Source organism: Pollicipes pollicipes, unplaced genomic scaffold, assembly GCF_011947565.3.
Source record: "Pollicipes pollicipes isolate AB1234 unplaced genomic scaffold, Ppol_2.1 Scaffold_4881;HRSCAF=5763_pilon_pilon_pilon, whole genome shotgun sequence".
Lineage (NCBI taxonomy): Eukaryota > Metazoa > Arthropoda > Thecostraca > Pollicipedomorpha > Pollicipedidae > Pollicipes > Pollicipes pollicipes.
In genome coordinates this window covers 53,316,055-53,338,660 of record NW_023596576.1, presented here as the reverse complement: position 1 = coordinate 53,338,660, position 22,606 = coordinate 53,316,055, and the positions used below count along the sequence as shown (strand labels likewise).

Genomic DNA, 22,606 nt, shown 5'->3' with positions numbered 1-22,606 from the left:
AGCCCGGCTGTCCCCCGCATGACGGATCGAGGACTGATCGTATGGCTGCTTTGCAGCATATCTAAGGATCACCATTACTACTCGTTGCTGCGTAAATCAAATATTGGAACCTGAATCAATATCTGCTTCTGGGTTATTTTCCATTGCACCCCAATCGGACCAACGGATCTAACGGTCTTGCAATCCGTCCAACGGACATTCGATTACTCTTCAATTAGCAGATTGACCTAATTTTGTACGTAGGCAGGGGCATAGCCAGAGCCTTGCCGGGTGGGGGCGCAGGGTTGACAAAAGCCGCCCTGATGCTGAACCCCCCACAAAAAAAAATCGCCGGATCGCTGGGTATAGCTTGCTTGTTAACAACGGACGCGGCTTTCTTCGTTTTATTTCTAATTTTACCTTGCAAACAGAACAGAGACAGAAACCAGAAACTACCGCGAAATGCATTGCGTTTATATTTTAAAGTCAGTAAACTGCAGAAATTAGACGTTAATCGACTGCATGGAACAAGTCACCAATTTACATTGGTTCAGTGGACTCTTTCTAAACCAATATAATTCGGCAGCTTTATCAAGATTTTTATCTGGGCTCTGCAGACAAATCAAGGTCCCCGCGAAGGTAGAGTGTAGATCAAAATGGGGCAACATTTTTATAAACATGGCCAAGCCGCGTTTGTCTGGAAATGTGTAACACTCAGTCAGAATTGATTAGCCATACAAATTATGTAACATAGTCTTAAACATGCGCGTTCGCAAATGTTAGCAACAAAAACCTCGATGCCAGGCGTTGCAGTCTCCATAGACCGAGCAGCGATTACTCGGCCAAGCAATCGGCCAAGCGATTACCACTGGGCTGTGGCCAACGGTTGGACGAAAATGATGACGTTTTTGAAGCAAGTACGGTTGAACGCTTTAGGACATGGACGCTAGGACACCAGCACCACGAGGCGCTGGAATTGTGGTGAAACTGGAATCTGTTGGTGGAATCTGGTGGTGGGGCTAGTCAATTTTTTTCTGGAGTCTGATGGTGAGACTGGAAGAGTAAAGGTAGAATCTGTATTTTTCGTGTTACTGTAACTGTTTATCTGTTCAGAGGACCGATTAACACGGCGCCTGCCGGCTGGTATCACTTGCAGTGGCCGACGCCGTTCAGTTTTACGGCAGCTGTAGCCCAGGCCATCGCAGGCCATCCCGGGATCCCGAGCGGGCATGTTTAAGCCTTTTGATGTCAGTTGCTGCACTTATCCGTTCTGAAAAATCATGGACGTTCTTAGGCAAACATGAGATGGCCTTGTTCGTTTTTTTCTGTAAAACTCATTTCGACCCACTCTATTCAACAATGAGACCCCCTATTTTCTTCCGGGCAAGGGGCTCCTTAAGTAGAACACTAGGGGCACATTACTGTTCCCGGTACAGGGCTGAATGGCCATTCCATCGTATCGCGGGGTGTCTCCCGGCTGCCTTTCTGGTTGCACGGGGCGGGGTCCCCTGATCGATCCGAAGGCCCTTAGAGGGACACATTACATCACATTGTTCTCTTCCCTGACGCGGGAGGCCTTCTGACCACGCATTTGGCCCGGATCAACACAGGAATCCTCATTGACGCAGCAGCATTGTGGCGCGTGGCGTATGTGTCCGCCGCGGGCCACATGCTTTTCCCAATATGCGAGCACGGTTTTCGTCCGTTACATTTGGCCCGGGCGCTCGTTCCAGACGCGCGCGCCAGGACGATAAATAGGGACGGCCCTTTAAAAACGCCGACCCCGCGGGGTATGAGCACGTTCAAACAGTACATGGGCACGTTCGGACAGTATCGTAACAGTGAGGGTCGGCTGTCGGAGCGACATTGACACGGACGCAGTGACGGGAGACCATATCGACCTGGCGCGCCGACTGCCGGGCGCTTGGCGCCTACACTTCCAACTAACAATATTTGTGTGTTGTTAAGCGGCGTGCCGTCCTCCGCCTGGCAGTTCTTTATGTGTGTCAGTGAAAAGTCTGCAGAAAAATAGCAGGTCAATGAATAATTTGCGGGCTGAATTTCGCGCCATGAGATGCGATGCGCCGCAATCAGGTCCACATATGTACGTCAAATTAGTTATTTCGCGTAGCTCAGATTTTACGCGCAGCGTTGGGTGACTGTAAATTTTTCAGGACCGCAGTCGAAGACTTTTTGTCGCGACAGGCTGAGCGCGTCACAAATGCTTCACGACGTGACTCATCGCGGAGAGCGATGGAGAAAGTCCTACGCGGTCCGTATGCAGTTGTCTAGCCGGGGGTTGAAAGGTCCCGCTCCCTGCATAAATTAGGAAATTGGCTGTGGGTCGATCTCTCCGCGACGCACAGATGAGGTGGACCGCATTTTTGCACGCAACCGGCCGCCAGTGAAAGTAGAAGTAGCACGTGTAGGATACTGTTGATGGATTCGCGACTTGCAGAACCTGAGACTCACGTTTCAGCTGCTTTCTTGCGACTACCAGAGAGCAGAAATCGCAAAAGGGTGGTGGGCTGTTCGAAGAGTTGGTTGATTTTTATCGTTGGTGGATTGACATACGTCCATAGAAATGGGTTTGCTAAGATGACTATGAATAACTGACCCAGAGCAACGGCGGTGAATTCGGTCACTAAGGTTACCGTTGTTGGAATTATTACAGCGGCTCCAGAAGGCGAAGTTTGCACATATGAGCCGATGAGGGAATCCGGTGTGCCGATGTGTGATTCTGGCGACAAAGTGTTATCAGCCGATGTGGGTTTTCTGGCGTGTCGATGAGGGATTCCGACATTATTCAATGACGAGAACAATTCTGGGCTACGTGGTGTCGCCGCGGTGGGCCTAGCGCCAGGTGGCTACCATTTACTGCGGGCAAAGTTCGAGGTGTGCGTGGTGCATGGCTGCAGGGTTGCGCTCATAACTGAGGGGGTCTGATCGTTACACATCACCTGCATAGACTGTGCGTCGCGGCCACGCTATATGTAGGCCTCCTTTTAATATGACTACTGACAAGCATGCACCAGATGATGTGGATATATGAATACTAGTAGCGGAATCCCAGTAAAGTGACGTTTGCTGCCTATGCTAGGCTGAAAGCATCTGTTTCGTGGAAGTTCATGTGACATCGGTGAGCCAACGTTTTCGCCACCATTTGCGATCGCCGCAGTTAGTCGGCCTGTGACACGTAATTACCTCGCCGGTAATTATCTGCAAACCGTTCACTGTATTATGCATCATTAAACACGACTCGAGATCGAATTCTGCATTTAACACGCTCAGTCAGTTGAAAGCCAACTACTGTCCGTTGATGCAGCGATTCGTGCAGACGTACTTCAGACACGATGATGCAATGGTCACATTTCTTCTTGATCTTGCACGCAGTATGGCCAATGAGGCGGAATTCGTCTGATATCTCTAAGACGTCGTGCATCTTTGAGGTGACTACAAAATAGGCGGCGCAAAATAATCTGCGCAAGTTGGCGTGTGTGTAGCTCAGAAGCGGGAGTCTAAACCTTAAAAAGGACATAACTTTGAACCGCACGAAATGACCTTGAAAATGGCTATACCAGTTCAAAACCCTATACAAATGTGGCACAGCCCTTTCGACGCCTGCGTTGCAACGTCTGGGAAATTGGAATGCCGGATACTTTCAAGTGAGTTCAACGATCCTTCGCCTTACACTTCAAGCGGAGGGCACAATTACCCACTTGTAAGCAGTCACGTACTCGGTCAAGGAGAAAAACCATGTCACATTCGGCTTTCATTATCTGATAGCAAATAATTCATGGCGGAACCACGTTGAAAGCCCAAAGGTTAGACATGGCGAGGACTTTTTACGGCAAGGGAATACAGGACATACTACATGAAAAATACGTTGGGTTGAAGCGCAACGTACGTTCCGGACGACACTTCCTGCCAGTCCGTATCAGCACATCACCGGAGTCACTCCGCCGGTCCACATCAGCCCAGCCCCGCGGCCTCTCCGCCGGTCCACATCAGCACATCACCGGAGTCACTCCACCGGTCCACATCAGCCCAGCCCCGCGGCCTCTCCGCCGGTCCACATCAGCACATCACCGGAGTCACTCCACCGGTCCACATCAGCCCAGCCCCGCGGCCTCTCCGCCGGTCCACATCAGCACATCACCGGAGTCACTCCACCGGTCCACATCAGCCCAGCCCCGCGGCCTCTCCGCCGGTCCACATCAGCACATCACCGGAGTCACTCCATCGGTCGACATCAGCCCAGCCCCGCGGCCTCTCCGCCGGTTGACATCAACACAGCTCCAGGTCGTGATCCATGCCGTGACGTCAGCGCTACATTATCAAGACAACAATGCAGGCATGCCCCGCCGCGTCCGGCCGATGTACATGATTGTCCCGGCGGCGGGATCGGCACCAAGGCGCTGCTCCAACCGCGCGGCCGCGGCTCTCTGCACCACGGCGTCGTACAGTCTACACGGTGACCGTGGTGATGACGTCATGACCACCCCAAGCGGCGATGGTCCGCTCCACCCGGCCACCACTCTCTTGAACACGACTATCTCGCAGGTGACGTCATTGCCACGACAACAAAACACCATTGTGGGCGTTATCTCTGCACGCATACGGGCACGGTCCGTCGCACCAATGTCGGACACAGCACTCGTAACGATGTCATCATCCCAGCACCGACCATCCCAGCGGTGACGTCACCACTAGATGAGCGCGGCCGCGGCGCGCCGCACCACGCTGTTGGACACGATGATCCAGGAGGCGACGCTGACGCCGCCGGGCGCGCAGCCTGGCACGGCCAGCAGGTAGCCGAGCGGAAAGAGGGCCGTCGCCGGCAGCTGCAGCACCGGCTCGGAGCCGTGGCCGTACAGCACGTAGAGCATGGCGGCGCCCTGCGGCACGGCGGACGCTCAGGTGTGCGCCGCCATCCAGCGAGACGCCGGTACATGCAGCGCGACACCGGGTGTGTCCACAGCAAGTGTACTTTTCGACGCGGATAAGGCATATAACCGCAGCATGACGGTCATTACATGGCACGTCGGTTAATTATCGGGGTTTAACGGCGCTTCGACTGCTTGGGTAATGTATTGCCCACCGCAACGTGCGACTTCGTACAATGCGGCAAGACAGACACTTCACCGCCTACAGCCTGCATATAGCTTGCGTGAGGCACAGCGGTATGGACACGCCGACACAAAACGACTGATCCTTCGGGTCAAATCGTAGCACGGTTAGACCATGATACGTGCTTTACGCAAGCCGTCTGGTAAGACCACCAAAGTTTAGCGGTTAAGCTCCGCACAAAGGGTTTGTGGTCATGCAAAGGTGGTTTTACAGTCCAACCCAGACAAACAATCTGGGTATCTAGGCTGCGAACCCACAGGGTGTTTCAAACACCGCATTAATGCGAGGATCTTGTTACGCCGACCCGGCAAGAGTATGTGACTTAAGACCGGTCAGAGCCGGCCCGAGCTCAACAGAGACATTGCCTTACCGTCATGCAGTGGCTGATTGTCGTAATCAGAAGCCTCAGTTTGAGCTCACTATTCCGGCTTTGAGACGCTGGAATAAACAAACGTGGATCAATCGCTGGCAGCGTTTATAAAATTCAGAAACATTCCACCATCGGCAGTCCGGATTACAAATTTTATTTTAAACCACGAGTCACTGGAACGCTACTTTTTCCCCTCGTTTTTCTCGCGTGAACTCCGATCGAACTCTGCAATCTTGCAACACAGCTATCTTGTACCATAACCTCGCGGACCAAGTCACGCCCAGGGGGTCATGCAAAAGGACGTCACTAGTGCCATCATAGGTGCCCAATGGTTTGGAGGTCGTTCCCCTTTGTGTTGTTTTATATGCGATGACCTCCCTGGTGACAATGGACGAGAATCGACTACATGAGGTCAGCGCTAATCGGGCATCAGACCAGGTCACCCCACCTAACGCCAGGTCAGCGCTAATCGGACACCAGACCAGGTCACCCCACCTAACGCCAGGTCAGCGCTAATCGGACATCAGACCAGGTCACCCCTACCTCACGTCAGGTCAGCGCTAATCGAACACCAGACCAGGTCACCCCTACCTCACGTCAGGTCAGCGCTAATCGGACACCAGGCCAGGTCACCCCTACCACACGCCGTCAGCGCTAATCGGACATCAGACCAGGTTACCCCACCTCACGTCGTCAGCGCATGTCTTTAATGTGCATAATCATCCTCACGACGTGATATTGCAATAGGGTGTAAAAGGTGAGCTCAGGCAATCTTAAGGCCATGCCTGTCACGCGCCGGGTACTAGAGGCACGTTCCCGCGTGATATGGCGTCCTCTGTAATCCTTGGTTAACCTCGTGTTGTGATGGGTACCTAACATGGGGTTGGAATTAAAGAAGACGTTGCTATGTGTGCTATCGGGGGACCTCCACGATTATCGCACAGGTCTGCAACGCAAGTTCACGGATGAGCCAGCATTTTACGTCACCATGTGCAGTCACTGCAAGGCTATGAAGAAGTTTTGAGTTCAGGTCATAATTTTACTCTAAAGATATTTGCTGTTTCCGGATCTGCTTGCTAATCTTTCTCGCCCTTCCGGTGTCACCTGACATTGACCCGAGTCATTGTATGGTTAGTAAGTTGATAAAGCAACAGTGCATTATAACGTTCGGCATCCCAGTCAATTTTCAACCACGAAACACGAGCGACACTACCAGTGAGCCTGTGGAATAGTTTGACGCCTCCTGAGCATTGCGCCATGGCAGTGGGCTTAGGTCAGTCTGTCCTATGGGCCCACTTCAGGATAGGGAAAATACATTTACTGAAGTTTTTCCACCCCCGAAACAGAATTTAGTATGCTACCATGCCTACCAAAATCCGAGGTTCTCGTTCTTATGGCAATTAATCCCCGATTTACCTTACAACAACTACCAAGGAAGCACCGACTATCATCAGAACATTATGGTAAGAATAACAACTCGCAAACTCACAGTCGCAAAAGCTATACAAAGAAGCTCAATGCCTTTCTTGCTTATATCAATGTTTCTCAGTTTTTTTGTCCATTTTATCCATTTTGTCCATTGTTATTTTTGTCCATTAGGTCACCATACAAACCTTTGCCTTTGACTCAGTCCTAACCCCAAAGTATTGTTTCTCGGTGCATACAAACGCAAACAAACATAGATGCAGTTCACTCCGGCCCAACTTACCTGGGGTGGCCACACAGTATCATTACATGCACGACCTTTTCATCATTGAAACTGGTTGCAACATTTAAATATCAGGTGAACACACTTTGTCAAGACATCTGAGCTTGACAACCCGCAACATCATCAATGTCCTCAAGATCACCCATAAGCGTTTTTTGGGACGTCATATTCAGCGTCATCAATAGCAGACCAAAACTGCAAAACAGTCTTTTACTTCGAGAGGGGGGCCCCTCCAGTGTCTCCCAAAAAGTTATATGACTGAGCCAAAACCGGATTAAACACCGCTCATAAACATTCAGTAAGCAGTAGGTAAAGTTACTTTTTGAACATGCTTTGGTGTATGTCATGATATCAACCAAAGGCAATTTCATTAGAAACCAGTTATTGCGCTGACATAGAGCTGGAAGTAACACGGCTATAGTAAACGAATGAAGATCGCCAAAAGGCAACACTGAGGCCGATACTGCAACTCACCCAGGGCATTAAAATCTCCTTGCAGTTTATTGAGCTGGCGCTCCAGCCTAGCATAGGCGACAAATTCGTCCACCATGCTGAGTGAGGCGAGCCGGGCTTTCAGCTCGCGGATCTGACGGCGAAGCTCGGCCTGCGAACACGACTCGCTCGGCCGCAGCAACTTCACGATCTGAGAATGAACGGATGGCAGGTCCAGTGGGATTGGCTGGTTTGACAACACCATCCCAACAACCTGCCAGACACCAACAATTCAGCCCCTGGATGCTGATAATGTAGTTACACACCTGGGGAATTAGAGGTGGGAAGCCAGAGATACTCCAGATAATGCCCAACTGAGTGCATCATCAAACCACTATGGCCACAACAGACAGCCTGGGAAGGTGTCAGAAAGCAAATCATGAACATGTTGGCACTTGCAGTCAGTCTATGTACCAATGCCTGAAAGTTCCCATCATGTGATTATGCAAATCATGCAACCAGTCCACATGTTTCAAAAGGTATCAACTCACCAGTGCTACAATCTTTGATGAAATGGTGCTCAGGAACACAATTGCAGGTATCATGTATATAAGCATCTTCTGATTTATATTAGATAACAGGTTGAAAAACCTAGAAGCTCCTGATCTGCCAAAAACCCAGCTCAGCAGTCTGATCTGCAAAAAGGTGGCAATGGTAGCAAAAGAAACACAGTATGCACAGCTGTTACATGTCCTTGATGGGACAGTCCTGCAAAAAGGTGCTACTAGCTCTGTTCAAGGACAAGCTGTTCAATCCACTGGCCTTGTGGATTGAACAGCTTGTTGGGCGAGCTGCCCCAGCGTCTTCAGAGCTAGACACAGCACATTTGCCCCACCTAGCTGGGTACTCTCCAAGTAGACATCACTTATGTTTTAGGCATCAAAAATGATAGGCTTCAATCATACAACTTCCTCGAAAACTAGAATATAGGTTATTTGAAGGACATTGATTAAGAAAATTGGGCTGTTAATACCCTAAATTCACTTGTGTTATGTATATGCCAGAAATAGAGGTGTTGGTCCCAGCACCATGTTTTTGCATTGCTACTGCCCTTGATAAAGGTGCTGCACATCTTCTCAATGAGGTGTGGTGCATGTATTCCACCATCCCTGCCCACCAGCTGATGAAAACATAACAAAACAATTTTACTTAGAACGATGTACATCTTTAATGCAATGGAAGCAAAACTCAATGCCTTCCAATGGCATACAATGACAAATACGTTCCTATGCAACCACAGATCTACCTACATCAAGAACGACTGTTTCGTCTTCAAGAAACTCAACGGTATATTTGAGCAGCGTCCTACCCATGCACCTTTTCTAAAGAAAGGCCACAACATTCGAAATACAGCTCTTAATTTATGAATTCACATTTGAATTAATAAGTACTGACAAGTCATACACACCACTTGAAGTGGTGTGTATGAATGCGAATCATACCCACCGAACCACGACCGTCATTCGCCCAAAATTGCATTACAGACCAGGCTGCTGCTGCGCCGTTTTCGGCACTTTATAGAGCCGTCTCCGAAAACCGTTTTCATTGATCGCAAGCGTGTTTTTGCTAATCAGAGCACGGGATACGAGAGCAGGTATTGATAAAACTAGTTCCCATTGGTTATATGTAGACATTGCTGCATTTCCTGTCTACCATGGGCTGTCTTCGTAAAGTGGCCTAATTTTGTGACGTTTATCTTGATTTATGCATAGCATATTCTCGCTGAACTGCGGTTGGTACGTGCATGGGAGGTTTCTGGCCCGGGGTTGGGTGTCCGCAGTTTCGTTTTACGAGAACAGTGGCGTTGCATTGATCAGTTAAATAACGTGGGTGTGTCTAATTTTCAGGATGCTTAGCATGTATGATTTGCATGTGCTGCATGCACATATCCAAGTGGTGTTTTGGCTATGGCAGGTGTTGCTGCATGCACGTGGAAAATGACCTGTATGGGTTTTGGCTGGTGTTGTCATTTTTGTTCACCAAACAGTGAAGCTGAAAACCAGACCGGGATCGTGTTTGTGTGGCTGACAGTCTTTCATGGAAGGTTGGCTTGGCAGTTGAAAAGGGACATCCTGAAATAGCTGAACTGTTTGTCATGTCTGTGAATTTGTTCCTTGTGGCTGCATGTCCATGTAAACAGAGCTGCTTCTGTACTGTTGCAGATGATTATATGCTATTTATAACATTGTTGTGCTTTGTATGGTGTTAAATTATTGTGAATGCAAGTCTGTGGACACCAAATGGTTTACAGTGTATTGTTAGTTTTATTACAGATATGAAAGGCTATCAAACCAAATTGAAGCATGTTTGTGAGTACTGGAAACCTGGTTTTTCTGCATAAGAGGTGAAAACTATAAGATTGTTGAACTTCAGCTTAAAGTTGAAATTCTGAGATTGTAGTCAATGCAATCATTAATTATTATTAGACATTATGATTGCATTGACTGAATGCATGAACTTTGAAACATTAGTACATACTATGATGACCTGGTCATTGGTAATGATGTCATTAAAATATTGAATGTGATGTAACTAGACTACAAACTATCAATGTTTTGTGGGTAGGAATGCAGGGACTGAATTATCTTCAGTTCATGCCTATTTTAATGCAATGGTTTTAGGTGTAAGAGAATTTATATCAATTTTGAGCTGTGTTTAATAAATAATTGTTATAACTTAACTAGCATCAAATTAAATCATAATGTTGAAATGAAAGCATATAATGAAAAGTATAGCATGACATTAGGCAGGCATTGTAAAGAGCAGCATATATGCTTTTGTGTATATTAACATACCCTATGACACTTGACCTTGCCACTGCATTGCTTGCACAGGGTTTTTCACATTACAGCATGTGCCCCCACACCATACCATAAACCATTACTGAACACTGCAGCATCATGTTTGTACCTGACTCCAGTGAAACCCACCAGCCATGGGTAGTACCTGCTGGGGTGGCTCAGGATCATTCATGGCAGGGAGTTGCAAGCTACAGTCCTCTACACTCAGCTTACAGTTAACAGCATCACTTAGGGCACAAGTTTGTTATGTGGTGATCATGTATGCTTCCTAAGCAAACAAATGAGCAACCCCATGCATTCATGCTGCCTTGATTGCCATTGCTATGAGATACTGCCTTTGGTACACCATTAAGTCATGTGAAAAATAGTCACCTAATGCACACACTACCATGCTGGTATAGGTGGCCTCTTTGACCTGGGATGTGTCACCCATCCATACTCTGCCATGCTGGTATAGGTGGCCATGTGGGCCTGGGGTGTGCCACCCATTTGGGTGCTCTCATGCTGAATGGGTAGCCTTGTTGACCTGGCATGTGTCATTTACTCAATAGAACCATGGGGTCTTCCACTTGACCACAGAGAGGGAAACCCACTCATTTATGCCTATTACAAGCTTTTTGCTGTTGTAGGATAGTAGCATGTGAGGTGTGCTTTGGAGCCACCTAGTATTGTGCTTTAATCATAGTGGGTGTGTGGCATTGTATGGGTATACTGGAATGTCATGACTTGGTAGTAGCATTCTTGTCTTTAACTTGTCAAGTGTGGTTTTGGGGTTGGCAAACATTGCGCATTTTCATTTCCTCTGGTTCTGTCAGTGTGATAGATTGTTGTGCTAATCCTTGCAGTGGTAAAATAGGTTGTATTCAAACAAATAGGAAATTTTCATGCTCTACCAATTTAACCACATGCTTGATCTTCTCTCATATTAACAAATGGACGTGACCTGTTCTCAGATAAGCAGTCGGCGGCATGATGGCCGCGGACATGGACGAGCACGAAACAAAAATTGTCAATGAGTTCTGCCATCAGTTGGAGAAGTCAAAGCAGCTGTTCAATGGCCTCAGGTGAGAAATACTGTTGCTGAATATTTGTGATGTTTTATTCAGAAACCGAGTTTTACTATCCTTCCATTTTTCATGGAAAATGATTGGCTGGTCTTTTATTTCCATTCACACAATGTGGTTGATGGCCATTTCATTGGGAAGTGGGAGGGCAGGTGATGCTCACTCTGGTGCCGTAATTAAAGATTGGTACCAGGCTAGCTTTGTTAGCCAGTTCAGCATAGTGTACTAGGCCTGATGCCATCATCATATTGGTTGTACCCAAGCAGTGTCTTAATTTTCCAAAAGTGTCTTTGACAATGGCTTCCAGAAGCAGCAAGTATCATGCATGATCGGTGTACTATGTAAGGGTGGTAGGTTTTAAGCAAAGACGTCATGTTTGACGTCTGGTTGATTGTGGTGGTCCCGATATTACGCTCGTTCTTACATTGCTTTAGCTCACTGAATGATCTTGTTGAATCACATCGAGGCATGATGAACATGAAGCCCTCTTTTTGGTCGTCTGTGGTATGAGCGCGAATCAACCAGCGGGTGGATGACATCTGTGGTTGGCAGTTGTCATGGAGCTCATACTCTGTACGAGCAGTCTCTGAGCGGTGGTGACCCACCCGCGAACTCCATGTGTCCTAACGAGAGCCATTCCATCAAGTTGTTGGACCACTCTGCCACCAATTCCTGGCATGCAAGTATTCATGCAAAATATTCAGATCCATGAGCACTGTCTCATCCCACGTCCATTTCCCAGGGATCTGCCCCAGTACGGACACCGACAGTGGCAGTCGTACTTCGGTAAAACGTTCGACGTATACACCAAATTATGGAAGTTTCAGCAGCAGCACAGGTGAGACTGTGACCTAACTGTGACTTGCTGTCCATAGCAGTAATCGATAGTGTCGGGAACTGGAAGGAAGTACAACTTTCTCCCTGTTTTGTTGGAACCACAATTTGTTTGACTCCTCGAATATCAAATGCTACTTGTAGTGTGCTATTAACTTTATATGTCCTCAACCACTGGTGGATTGGGTGTGCGTGGGAACCAAGTACTTCAGTATTTTGTGTTCTTCCTTCACACATATTTGTGAAGGGATTATCATATTTTTGGACTATCTCTGTCCCTGTTTCTGCGTGCTCTGCATTGCAAGAGGTAACCGAATGTTCTCATTATTGCGTTCATATTAGCACGCGATTTCCTGAGAGCCTTTATTACTGCAAATAAGACGGTTAGGTATATATAGGTAAATCCTGCTTAGTGCGGTAGGGAGGACGATAATCTGGTGTTTATTATCAGTGCCACGACCATTCCCTGTGCGGAAGTGTGCTGCATGTGGCTAGAGTTGTCCGGCACTCCACCAATATTGGATACTGGGGGTCTCCAGCTGTAACCAGTAGGGGTGTTTCGTCTCCTGGGTTGGCAGTACTGACGGATGGCTGTTGCAGACTGGTGCTGGACCACAAGTACGGCCTGAAGCGATGGCAGATCGGCGAGATAGCGTCCAAGATCGGCCAGCTGTACTACCACTACTAGTGCGTATGCCGGCCCGACGGAGACTGCCGCCGGTGTTAGGCGGTGACGGGGTCGTGGCTAAGGCGGGGTGAATCTCAAACACGGCAGAGCCTTGCGAGGGCTGTATTACATGTGGTTCTCTGTCTGAGTTTGCTGAGTGTAAATGGCACGTCTCGAATTTCTGCCGCCGTAGCGTCGCAGTGGTGGCCAACATCGCAGCTCTCGCGTCGATGGTCGCTAAAGGCAAATTAAATGTAGCATCCGCGCTGCCCTAGATTCAAACCGGGGCCTTGCGATCACCGAGCCGCCGCGCCACCGACCGTCCCACCCAGCCCGCTGATTCGTTGCAGCTTGCGTACCAGCGAGACCAACTACCTGAACGAGGCGTACTCGTTCTACTCGGCCATCCGCGGCCGGGCCTACTACAGTCGGATGAACAAGGAAGACAAGTGAGTGCTCGCCGCCGGCCGGCGGAGCTCGCTTGGCATAAGTGGTGTCTGGGCGGGGCTGGCCGCCGTGCCTGACTGTCCCCGCCGTCATCCGTCATCCGTCATCCGTCATCCGCCGTCCTATCGCTGTGGTGAGAACAGATCATGTTGGCCATTATCGCTGCCCTAATCGGCCACTGAAGATGATCCGAGCCGTCGTTACTTGCCAGTACCGGCATAATTATTTAGGTTTCTTAGTGCGTGGGCTTGGTGCCTGCCACTACTAGAGTCTGCAGACGATTCTGGTGACCCTAAGTGACTCCACGCGCTGATGGCTTGATGAGCCTGCAATGCTGGGGGTCCGGCTGCGCCACGGGCTGGATGTAGTGGCTGGGGACTGAGGCCACGCCCGCTGGAGCGCCCCGATCTGACGGCCCCCATCCGCCCCCCAGCCGGCCTGATATGATGGTGAAGAAGCTCCGCTACTATGCCCGCTTCATCGTCGTCTGCCTGCTGCTGAAGAAGATGAAGCTGGTCAAGGACCTGGTCAGGGTACGTGCCTGGCTTTCGTGCGTGTGTCCGGGCTGAAACGGATGTGCGCGGGTCAGCGGCGGCCCTTGTCCTGCCCTCATGGGTGCTGAGTCCTACAGTAGAAATACGGCACAGTAGGTGTCTCTAAATCAATCAAATGTTGGGCCCACTTCTTCATGACAATGGCAAACTTGCATGTCCTGGTGATCCAACTGATCAACCAGCTACGGTGCCAGCCTGTGTCAAATGAAGTGTGCCATACGTCTGACGCGTCCAACGCAGATGAATGATTGTCTTGGGAGAGGTGGGCAGCGTCCTCGCGGCCCGCGTGGAGGCGAGCGTCGTGCGCTCCCAGCTGTAAAGGTAAAGTCTGTGAGCGTCCAGGCGCCAGACCGGGCTCGTGGAGGTGACAGTCGTGCGCTGCCAGCCGTAAAGGTAAAGTCTGTGAGCGTCCAGGCGCCAGACCGGGTGATCAGTACCGCTGGCCGCCTTCAGGAGCTGGGCAAGCACGTGGAGGAGTACACGAGCACGTACAAGCCGGAGGACCAGCTGGAGTGGTCGATGGTGCTGAGCGAGATCCACTCCTTCATCGAGGCCGACAACGTGGTCAACGTGCTGGACATGGACTCGAACCAGATGGTGCTCTCCCACAGGCAAGGGCGCCGCGACCGCCGGTGCCTCGGCCGCCGATCGTCGCGATGTTTAAAAGCTGGCTTAGTTTTGCGTGCCTCACATCGCTCATTTGCAGGCTGTGGCTGTAGTCTTGATCGGTGCGCCGTCGCAGGTAGTGACGAAGCAGGGGTGGGTATGCGGGGCGCTGGAGCCGTGCGCCTGGATGGCGCGTGAAGCTTGTGATTCTCGGACGGTGTCCGTTGGCGGTATAGCCCAACCTCGGCGGGGGGAGGGGGGGGGGGGTGTGACCAGGGCGCTGCTGACCTGCTGACGGCGCTGACCTGACCTGCCGCTCGCCGTGCCGGCAGGCTGCACCAGCTGACGGCGCCGGCGGTGGATCGCTCGCCCTCCATGTGTCTCTCACTGCAGGAGATCCTGGTGGTGGGCAACTGCAGCGAGCAGGTGGGCGCCGCGCCGGCTTCAGGCGGTGAAGCGGCCGGTCGGAACGACCGCTAGTCCCGGCCACCTGCTCAGACCGACCGCTAGTCCCGACCACCTGCTCAGGCCGACCGCTAGTCCCGGCCACCTGCTCAGGCCGACCGCTAGTCCTGGCCATCTGCCCAGGCCGACCGCTAGTCTTGGCCACCTGCTCAGGCCGACCGCTAGTCCTGGCCATCTGCCCAGGCCGACCGCTAGTCTTGGCCACCTGCTCAGGCCGACCGCTAGTCCCGGCCACCTGCTCAGGCCGACTGCTAGTCCCGGCCACCTGCTCAGGCCGACCGCTAGTCCCGGCCACCTGCTCAGGCCGACCACTAGTCCTGGCCACCTGCTCAGGCCGACCGCTAGTCCTGGCCACCTGCTCAGGCCGACCGCTAGTCCTGGCTACCTGCCCAGGCCGACCGCTAGTTCTGGCCACCTGCTCAGGCCGACCAACCGATGGCTAGGCCTTTTGACGCTGTCGGATGCGAAATGATTGCAGAATGTTTATTTTTTAACAAATCAAATGACCCATTATGATGGGAGATTTCAGTAATAGCTTTGGTTTGATTAGCATCACAGATTGCTTCTGGATAACGTTAAAGCAAGCGATGAAATTGTTATAGCTCACTACATTCGACCCACCATGGGGAGGTGCAGTGTCGGGCCAGATCCTGCGGGTCGGGTTGTCCATTGCCGCGCTTCACCCGGGCGAGCAGAAGGCGGCGAGCGACAGATCCTAGCGCGCTGCTCCCTCCGTTCGCAGGCCAAGTTCAGCGAGCTGACGATCGACATGTTCCGGATGCTGCAGACCCTGGAGCGGGAGCCGCAGGAGGAGGGCCTGCACACCGGCTGCGACACGTCACCCAGCGCCCAGCGCAGCCCTTACGTCAGTGTCGCGCGCGCGCGCCGGCCGCCGCCCGGTCCGAGCGCCGGCGGACGCCGCTGCTGTTGTCCCGTGTTGGCCGCACGCTTGTAGGTGGAGGTCGCGTGGCCCAGATGTGGCTGGGCTGGATCTGGGGCGCCTGGGCCGTCCGGCCCTCGCCGCCGCCGGCCGGCTCACCCGCGGAGGTGTGGAGCTCAGCGTGGTGACCTGTTATGGGTCGCTGCATCTCCGCCTGTGGCGCAGAGCCTGCGCCCTCTGGCGGCTGCGTCCTGACCCGCCGCGGGCGTCATCCGCAGGAGAACGGCGACTCCAACGGCCGGCCGACGGGCAAGCGGGAGAACCCGCACAAGTACCTGCTGTACAAGCCCACCTTCAGTCAGCTGATGGCCTTCCTGGCGTCGGGTGGGTGACATCACGTGTAGGGAGCCGGGTTTTATACGTGTTGTTGCATCAGTTGTTGATGACGTGTGGTTCAGTTATATGTGCCCAAATCAATGGGCTGTGCTCGTTTCCGGGTGCTTTAAGAGCCTTTGGAGGTACTATTGGGCATGCATGCATGTCATGAGGGGACCTGAAATGTTCTAACTATTCATGCGCCCTCCCGTGGGAGTCATTGTAAGGTAGGACCTCCTTGAACCGCCGCCGTTTGCGGGAAATAGCACCGCCCGTGTACCCCATATCACGCGTGCAAGATGTTTGTACGAGGGAGATCACAGCGACATCCATACACGCGTTTGTTGGAGAAGTCGCACCGATCAGTCGCACCATTTAGACGCCGGTGGCGCTGGGCGCTGGGACTCGCTCTGAGCGTGGCCGGTCGCCGCGGCCGCAGGCTTCAAGGAGCTGCCGGCCAACGGCGCCATGCTGCTTTACCTGTCGGCCGACGGCTGCTTCTCGACGCCCAAGCACAGCGACGACCCCGGCTACGACTTCGGCGGCGTCGTGACCAACAGCAAGAAAGAGCTGGACACGCAGGGCCGGTGGCAGGTGAGCAAGCGCAGCCGCCGGCGCGCGGTCTCGGGTCTGGCGATGGATTAGGGAACACACGTGGAGCTTGTGGTGGCTGGGGGGACAAGCTGGTCAGGCCGTTGGGGCAGCAGTGTACCCGCACGTGGAACCGGTGGTGGGTCGAGGGACAGGTTGGTCAGGCGGCTGGGCAGCAGTGTACCCGCACGTGGAGTCGGTGGTGGGCCGAGGGACAGGCTAGTCAGGCGGCTGGCGCGGTCAGGCGGCTGGGCAGCAGTGTAGCCAAACGCGCACTTTGTCCATGGCTAGTCTGCTGTCGCCCGTTTGAAAGAGGAAGTGGGCCGAAAACCAGTGTGTAGAATTTTCTTTGAGGCGTATTTTGTTGTTTGTAATGGTCGGTGGGTGGGACGTCTGGTCGATATCTAAGGTTTGCAACGCTATAAGAACGTTGCCTCCGGTGCTGTTTTGACAGAAGATGCTTGCGACACAACACACCAGTATTTGCATGTTGGAACTGGCCATGGGTAAACCCGTATGCGTGCGGATGCCCACAACGTGCCTTTTTGCCTTTTTGGATTTGCCTTTTTGGATAGTGGAGGCACATTCAGGCAGTGTGGACTGTGGTCCGTGTGGTCTCATCCGCACTAGCTGTCAGTCACTTTCGAGTTTCCGTCTGCGACCCCACCTACATAGCCCATATGTTGTCACGGGTCTGTATCTCGAACGGACTTTAGTTCATTAGCTCAATGCTGGTGGTGTGATGGCGCATGGCTCCCTTCTCTTGCATGGTCACCTCCCCGTGGCATGTTCCGATCGCGCTCGGTTGCGCTCTCGTCGAGTCTGACCCCCGCCGTGTCTGCCTGCCTCCTCGCTGAGTCTTACCCCTCTCGCCTAGCCTGCCCCCCTCCCCCCCCGCCGTGTCGGACTGCCCCTTGCTGAGTCTGACCCCTCAACGAGTCTGGCCCTGTGCCGAGTCTGACCCCCTCACCGAGTCTGACCCCCTTGCCGAGTCCGACCCCTTGCGGCCGAGTCTGACCCTTTCGCCGCGCCGGCAGGTGATGATCAAGGATCTGCACTGCTTCTACCCGGGCGACCTGCAGCCGTTCACCAGGAAGCCACTGTTCGTCATCGCCGACTCGGACAACTCGGTCGTGTTCCAGAACGTGCCCAACTACTTCGGCCAGACGCTGGTCATTCTCATGTCGCCGCAGTACGTGCCGGGACCGTTCCAGGGTGAGTAGGGGTGCGTGCGGCCGCCGCGGTGCCCGCTTCGGTGAGGCTGCTGCCGATGGTGCTGGCGGTGTGGTTGTCGTAGTAGTGGTGGCGTGGACGGGGCGTCGGGGACGTCGCTGATGTGGTCCAGCTTACGGCCGAACGCGTTGTGTTCCGCCGAGTCTTGGCGCTGGGTACTCTGCGCTCTGAAGCCTGACTGAGGTACCGAGCGACGTTGTGTTCCGCCGAGTCTTGGCGCTGGGTACTCTGCGCTCTGAAGCCTGACTGAGGTACCGAGCGACGTTGTGTTCCGCCGAGTCTTGGCGCTGGGTACTCTGCGCTCTGAAGCCTGACTGAGGTACCGAGCGACGTTGTGTTCCGCCGAGTCTTGGCGCTGGGTACTCTGCGCTCTGAAGCCTGACTGAGGTACCGAGCGACGTTGTGTTCCGCCGAGTCTTGGCGCTGGGTACTCTGCGCTCTGAAGTCTGACTGAGGTACCGAGCGACGTTGTGTTCCGCCGAGTCTTGGCGCTGGGTACTCGGCGCTCTGAAGCCTGACTGAGGCACCGAGCGATTCGATAGCGGCTGTGTTATGTGTAGTGTTGTGGTACTGGAGAAAGGATTTGGTACAAACGTATGCATGCCGTGCCCATCTTTAGCAGCGGTGTGTAGTAATGTCAGGCGCACGATATTGTCCGGTGTCTGGCCCCCTGGTCCATGAGGTTGTCCGGTGGCTGGCCCCCTGGCCCATTAGGTTGTCCGGTACCTGGCCCCCTGGCCCATCAGGTTGTCTGGTGGCTGGCCCCCTGATCCATGAGGTTGTCCGGTGGCTGGCCCCCTGGTACATGAGGGTGCCTGGTGGTTGGCAGCCTGGTCCTGTCGCCGTGCAAAGAGGACTGGGGTCCAGCCTAGTTTAGTCGTCACATCGCTCCTGCGCCTCAAAGAACAGTGCAGCGACAATATGTTTACTCTGTTCATCTATTGCACAGTGAAAGGATATGGGGCCACCTGTACGCTATCCCCGTCCCACGCATGAAATCCTGTCCCCACAAAGGGTAGTCCGTGGGTGGCATCTTCACACCATTCCTCTGTGTCCTGCAGAGGAGCAGTCGAAGGGCAGTCTGTTCACGCTGTTCCTGCACTCCCCGCTCATGGCGCTCTGCTTCGTGTTCAACCTGGCCAACCTCAGTGTGCACGTCTGGGACAAGTGTCAGACGTACGTGGACCACTTCCTGACCGAAGCCGCCAAGGTCATGACCTCGGCCCGTGGAGTCGGTAAGTGGCAAAGGCCAGTCCCCAGCACCGCGGTGGTGCTAAACAAGGACAAAGTACAGCATAGGCTTATGCACGTCGTTTAGGAGGTCTTAAGACATGTGTGGGGACCCATGTTATGTCCTGCGCATCGCTGTCAAAATTAAACAGGCGTCACATATCATGCTTCATTCAGATATACAGGCGAGTTGAAGTAAAGAGGTGTCACACATCACACATCAATTACGCATGCAAACGATTTCAATTAAACAGTCACCGCGTATCATGCGTCAGGCATCACTTACACATGTAAACGATTTTAAGGTAGCACACATCAAGGCACATATTGCGTCCGTATAACCATATATGTTTGATTACTTATCACCACCTACTTAAGAACTTATATATATATATATATATATATATATATATATATATATATATATTAGCTAACCCTAACTTTTACTTACCATGACTTGATGTGTGATGTGTGCTGGCTTGAAATTGTTCACATGTGTAAGTGATGCCCGACGGGTGATGCGCGGTGCCTGTTTAATTGAAATCGCTTGCATGTATGATTGATACGTGATGTGTGATGCCTGTTTACTCCAACACGCTTGCATATTTGAATGAAGCGTGATGTGTAATGCTTGTTCGTGCGGCTTGAATTCGTTTGCATGTACACGTATTTTCGTGCATTTCAATTTGGAGTTAGATTCGCATTGTGTCGTAGCAATGGTTGTAAATTGCTCCTTGTTGTCCCTGTCCCTGTCCATAAATGTTGATGTCCCATAAAACTGTGGCTCGTTGTGTAAAAAAACAGCCTGAAAATAAGTACGATCATCAGCCGGCAATTTTGAAATACTTTCTACTCTTGGTTTCGATGAAGGTATGTTGCCGAAGTATCGACGCATCTATGTCTCCATTCTCTTTTTTTTCTCCGAGGAATAGGGCTATTACTGCTGTCCTATGAACGTTGTCCTGTGTGTCCAGCAACCGTACTGTCTGTGAACGGGGAGCACCTCTATTGAGACGCCTCGCGGCCGCTCACCGCTTCATGCTGTCGTCGCCAGACCCGGCCTACATCCAGTTCTTCGGGGACGACTTCCTGCGGCTGCTGCTGCTGCGATACGTGTTCTGCGCCGTCGTGCTGCGCAACCACAGGGCGTTCAAAGTGAGGCCCCACCTTGCTGGGACCCAGCGTCGGCCAGTCTTGGGCAGTCGCGTCGATAGGCACTTTGTCGCGCGGTTGATGCTGGTTGGCGGTGCCGCCAGTCGTCACTGGGACCATTAGTTCATGACATGCGATACGGCAGAGTCGCAAACACGGATTGATGGTGATAAACGCTGGTAGACATTTGGATTCTCACATAGTTTTGCGTTCATCTGCCTGTTCGCGATTGTGAGAAATCCCAGAAGGCTGGGTTTACTTCAGATTTGATTGCAGCTCTCATGTAGGACTATAAGTTTACGATTTCCTGACGTCGCCCAAGTTTACTCTGCGTATAGCTGTGAGCGCGTCCGCACGTGGAGGTTCACGTGTGCAGACTGTTGGCACTGTTCGATCGGCTCCAGGCTCGCCCTGGCACAGCACTCATGTGTGCCGCATGGCCGACCGGTAGGGGTGCCAGTTCCAGCCGCGCGCGCAGCCGGCGCTGCCCGAGTCTGGCCTGCTGGACCACCCGAGCCTGCACGCCATCCTACTAGAGCTGGCCACGCTGCTGGACAGCCGGCACTTGCTGCTGCTGCAGGCCTGAGCCGAGCCGGTAGCCGAGGACGCCGCGCCAGCAGCCGAGGACGCCGAGCCGGCGGCCGAGGACGCCGCGCCGGCAGCCGAGGACGCCGCGCCGGCAGCCGAGGACGCCGCGCCGGCAGCTGAGGACGCCGAGCCGGCAGCTGAGGACGCCGCGCCGGCAGCTGAGGACGCCGAGCCGGCAGCCGAGGACGCCGCGCCGGCAGCCGAAGACGCCGCGCCGGCAGCCGAGGACGCCGCGCCGGCAGCTGAGGGCGCCGAGCCGGCAGCTGAGGACGCCGAGCCGGCCGACGGCGGCTGGCGGCATCGGCCGACCCGCCGCCGACGCTGCCCTGGCACCGGTGTGTGCTGGCGTCGGCACGGGTCGCCTCGGCCCTCGCCGTCCGCTGTCCCTGGGTGCGTGAAGCCGGCGCGCCGTGCGGACTCTCGTCATGGCGGCTAAAGCGGCGCCGGCTCGGCTCCGCTGTCGGCAGTTGCTGTCCCCTGCCGCCGGGGAGGCTCGCCGACACTGCAGCCAGCTCAGCAGCCGAGAACTCGGCGGCTCGGTGGCCCGGCAGCGGGAGGCGCGCGCTGCGCAGGGGCTCGCCGACTCAGGCTGCGTGCAGCCGGCGGCGAGCGGTCCCGCCGGCTACGGCAGTCGGCGGCGAACGGTGCCGCCGGCTCCGGCAGTCGGCGGCGAGCGGTCCCGCCGGCTCCGGCAGTCGGCGGCGAGCGGTGCCGCCTGACGAGCGGGCCACAGCCTCAGGCGCGTTTATGGTGTATCAGTTGTCAGATCTCAGTACTCGGGAGGCTTTTCATTGATGTGATATTGCACTGCGAGCTTCATTTGAGGATTATTTGTGCGCGAAACAGAATGTTTGTTTGTGGTAGCGCAGAGTTTTGTATGCCATTGTGGCTGCTCTAGTCAACAGGCTGCTTCTATGTTGTGATTCGTTAAAATTTACGTCCGTATAGTCCTGTGACTAGTTGGAGCTGCTAGACATGTTTTTTGTGAAGTAAGATTGCGACACCCTGCCGAAACCGCTAGATTTTGCCTAGAAGATCACAGACACGCGCAAGACATTTTCGTTTTAGGTTAAAACCCGCGGTGAACGTCATCGATTACGCATTGTAATGTCAATCCTGGCCTTCCGTTGACCAAGTTTGATGGGATTTTGACATTGGAGCCTAGCCAGACAGTGTGCGACCGATTTGGCCGCCCCGGCCATGACCTAGCGCCTCAGGAGGCTACCTAGGCTATCGCATTAGCGGATAGCTTTAATGCATAGGGAAAAGCAGCACCATGACTTGCGTATTTTGTTTTGCTTTGTTTCGCGGCCTGCCATTGTCGGTGATTTAGTATGACACATTAGCAGCCTGCAGTTCAGCGCGACTGGGTGCGACTCGTGCCGTGTTTTGGGCCCGGTCACCCGTTCCCCACTCCCTCCCTTCGTCTCGTCCGTCTTC

The 22,606-nt window shown here is 53.1% G+C and overlaps 2 protein-coding genes across 16 annotated transcripts; one reads left to right on the top strand and one right to left on the bottom strand.

The window, feature by feature from the left end:
* Window positions 1-3,738: 3,738 nt before the first annotated feature.
* On the bottom strand, window positions 3,739-9,173 carry LOC119100885 (guided entry of tail-anchored proteins factor 1). 8 transcript variants are annotated; one of them, XM_037224077.1, is made up of 5 exons: window positions 9,166-9,173; window positions 8,171-8,314; window positions 7,662-7,830; window positions 5,480-5,547; window positions 3,739-4,877 (listed from the first exon to the last, which is right to left on the bottom strand). In XM_037224077.1, exons 2-5 carry the CDS (start codon window positions 8,234-8,236, stop codon window positions 4,689-4,691), a joined length of 492 nt encoding a protein of 163 aa, XP_037079972.1. In that variant the 5' UTR covers window positions 8,237-8,314; window positions 9,166-9,173; the 3' UTR covers window positions 3,739-4,688. The 8 variants fall into 8 exon arrangements, with proteins under 8 accessions (XP_037079972.1, XP_037079968.1, XP_037079970.1 ...); XM_037224073.1 differs by lacking the exon at window positions 9,166-9,173 and adding an exon at window positions 9,122-9,150; XM_037224075.1 differs by lacking the exon at window positions 9,166-9,173 and adding an exon at window positions 9,126-9,150.
* A 28-nt stretch (window positions 9,174-9,201) lies between these two features.
* Window positions 9,202-21,170, top strand: LOC119100875 (protein SCAI). 8 transcript variants are annotated; one of them, XM_037224053.1, is made up of 16 exons: window positions 9,448-9,505; window positions 9,953-10,023; window positions 11,434-11,544; window positions 12,287-12,382; window positions 12,979-13,065; window positions 13,396-13,494; window positions 13,926-14,025; window positions 14,500-14,657; window positions 14,985-15,078; window positions 15,860-15,982; window positions 16,276-16,381; window positions 16,812-16,966; window positions 18,001-18,178; window positions 19,258-19,431; window positions 20,481-20,581; window positions 21,030-21,170. In XM_037224053.1, the coding sequence occupies exons 3-16, from the start codon at window positions 11,450-11,452 to the stop codon at window positions 21,162-21,164; spliced, it is 1,701 nt and encodes a 566-aa protein (XP_037079948.1). In that variant the 5' UTR covers window positions 9,448-9,505; window positions 9,953-10,023; window positions 11,434-11,449; the 3' UTR covers window positions 21,165-21,170. The 8 variants fall into 8 exon arrangements, with proteins under 8 accessions (XP_037079952.1, XP_037079951.1, XP_037079945.1 ...); XM_037224054.1 differs by having other exon boundaries at window positions 9,449-9,505; window positions 9,953-9,988; XM_037224057.1 differs by lacking the exons at window positions 9,448-9,505; window positions 9,953-10,023 and adding an exon at window positions 9,202-9,273.
* The last annotated feature ends 1,436 nt before the right edge of the window (window positions 21,171-22,606 follow it).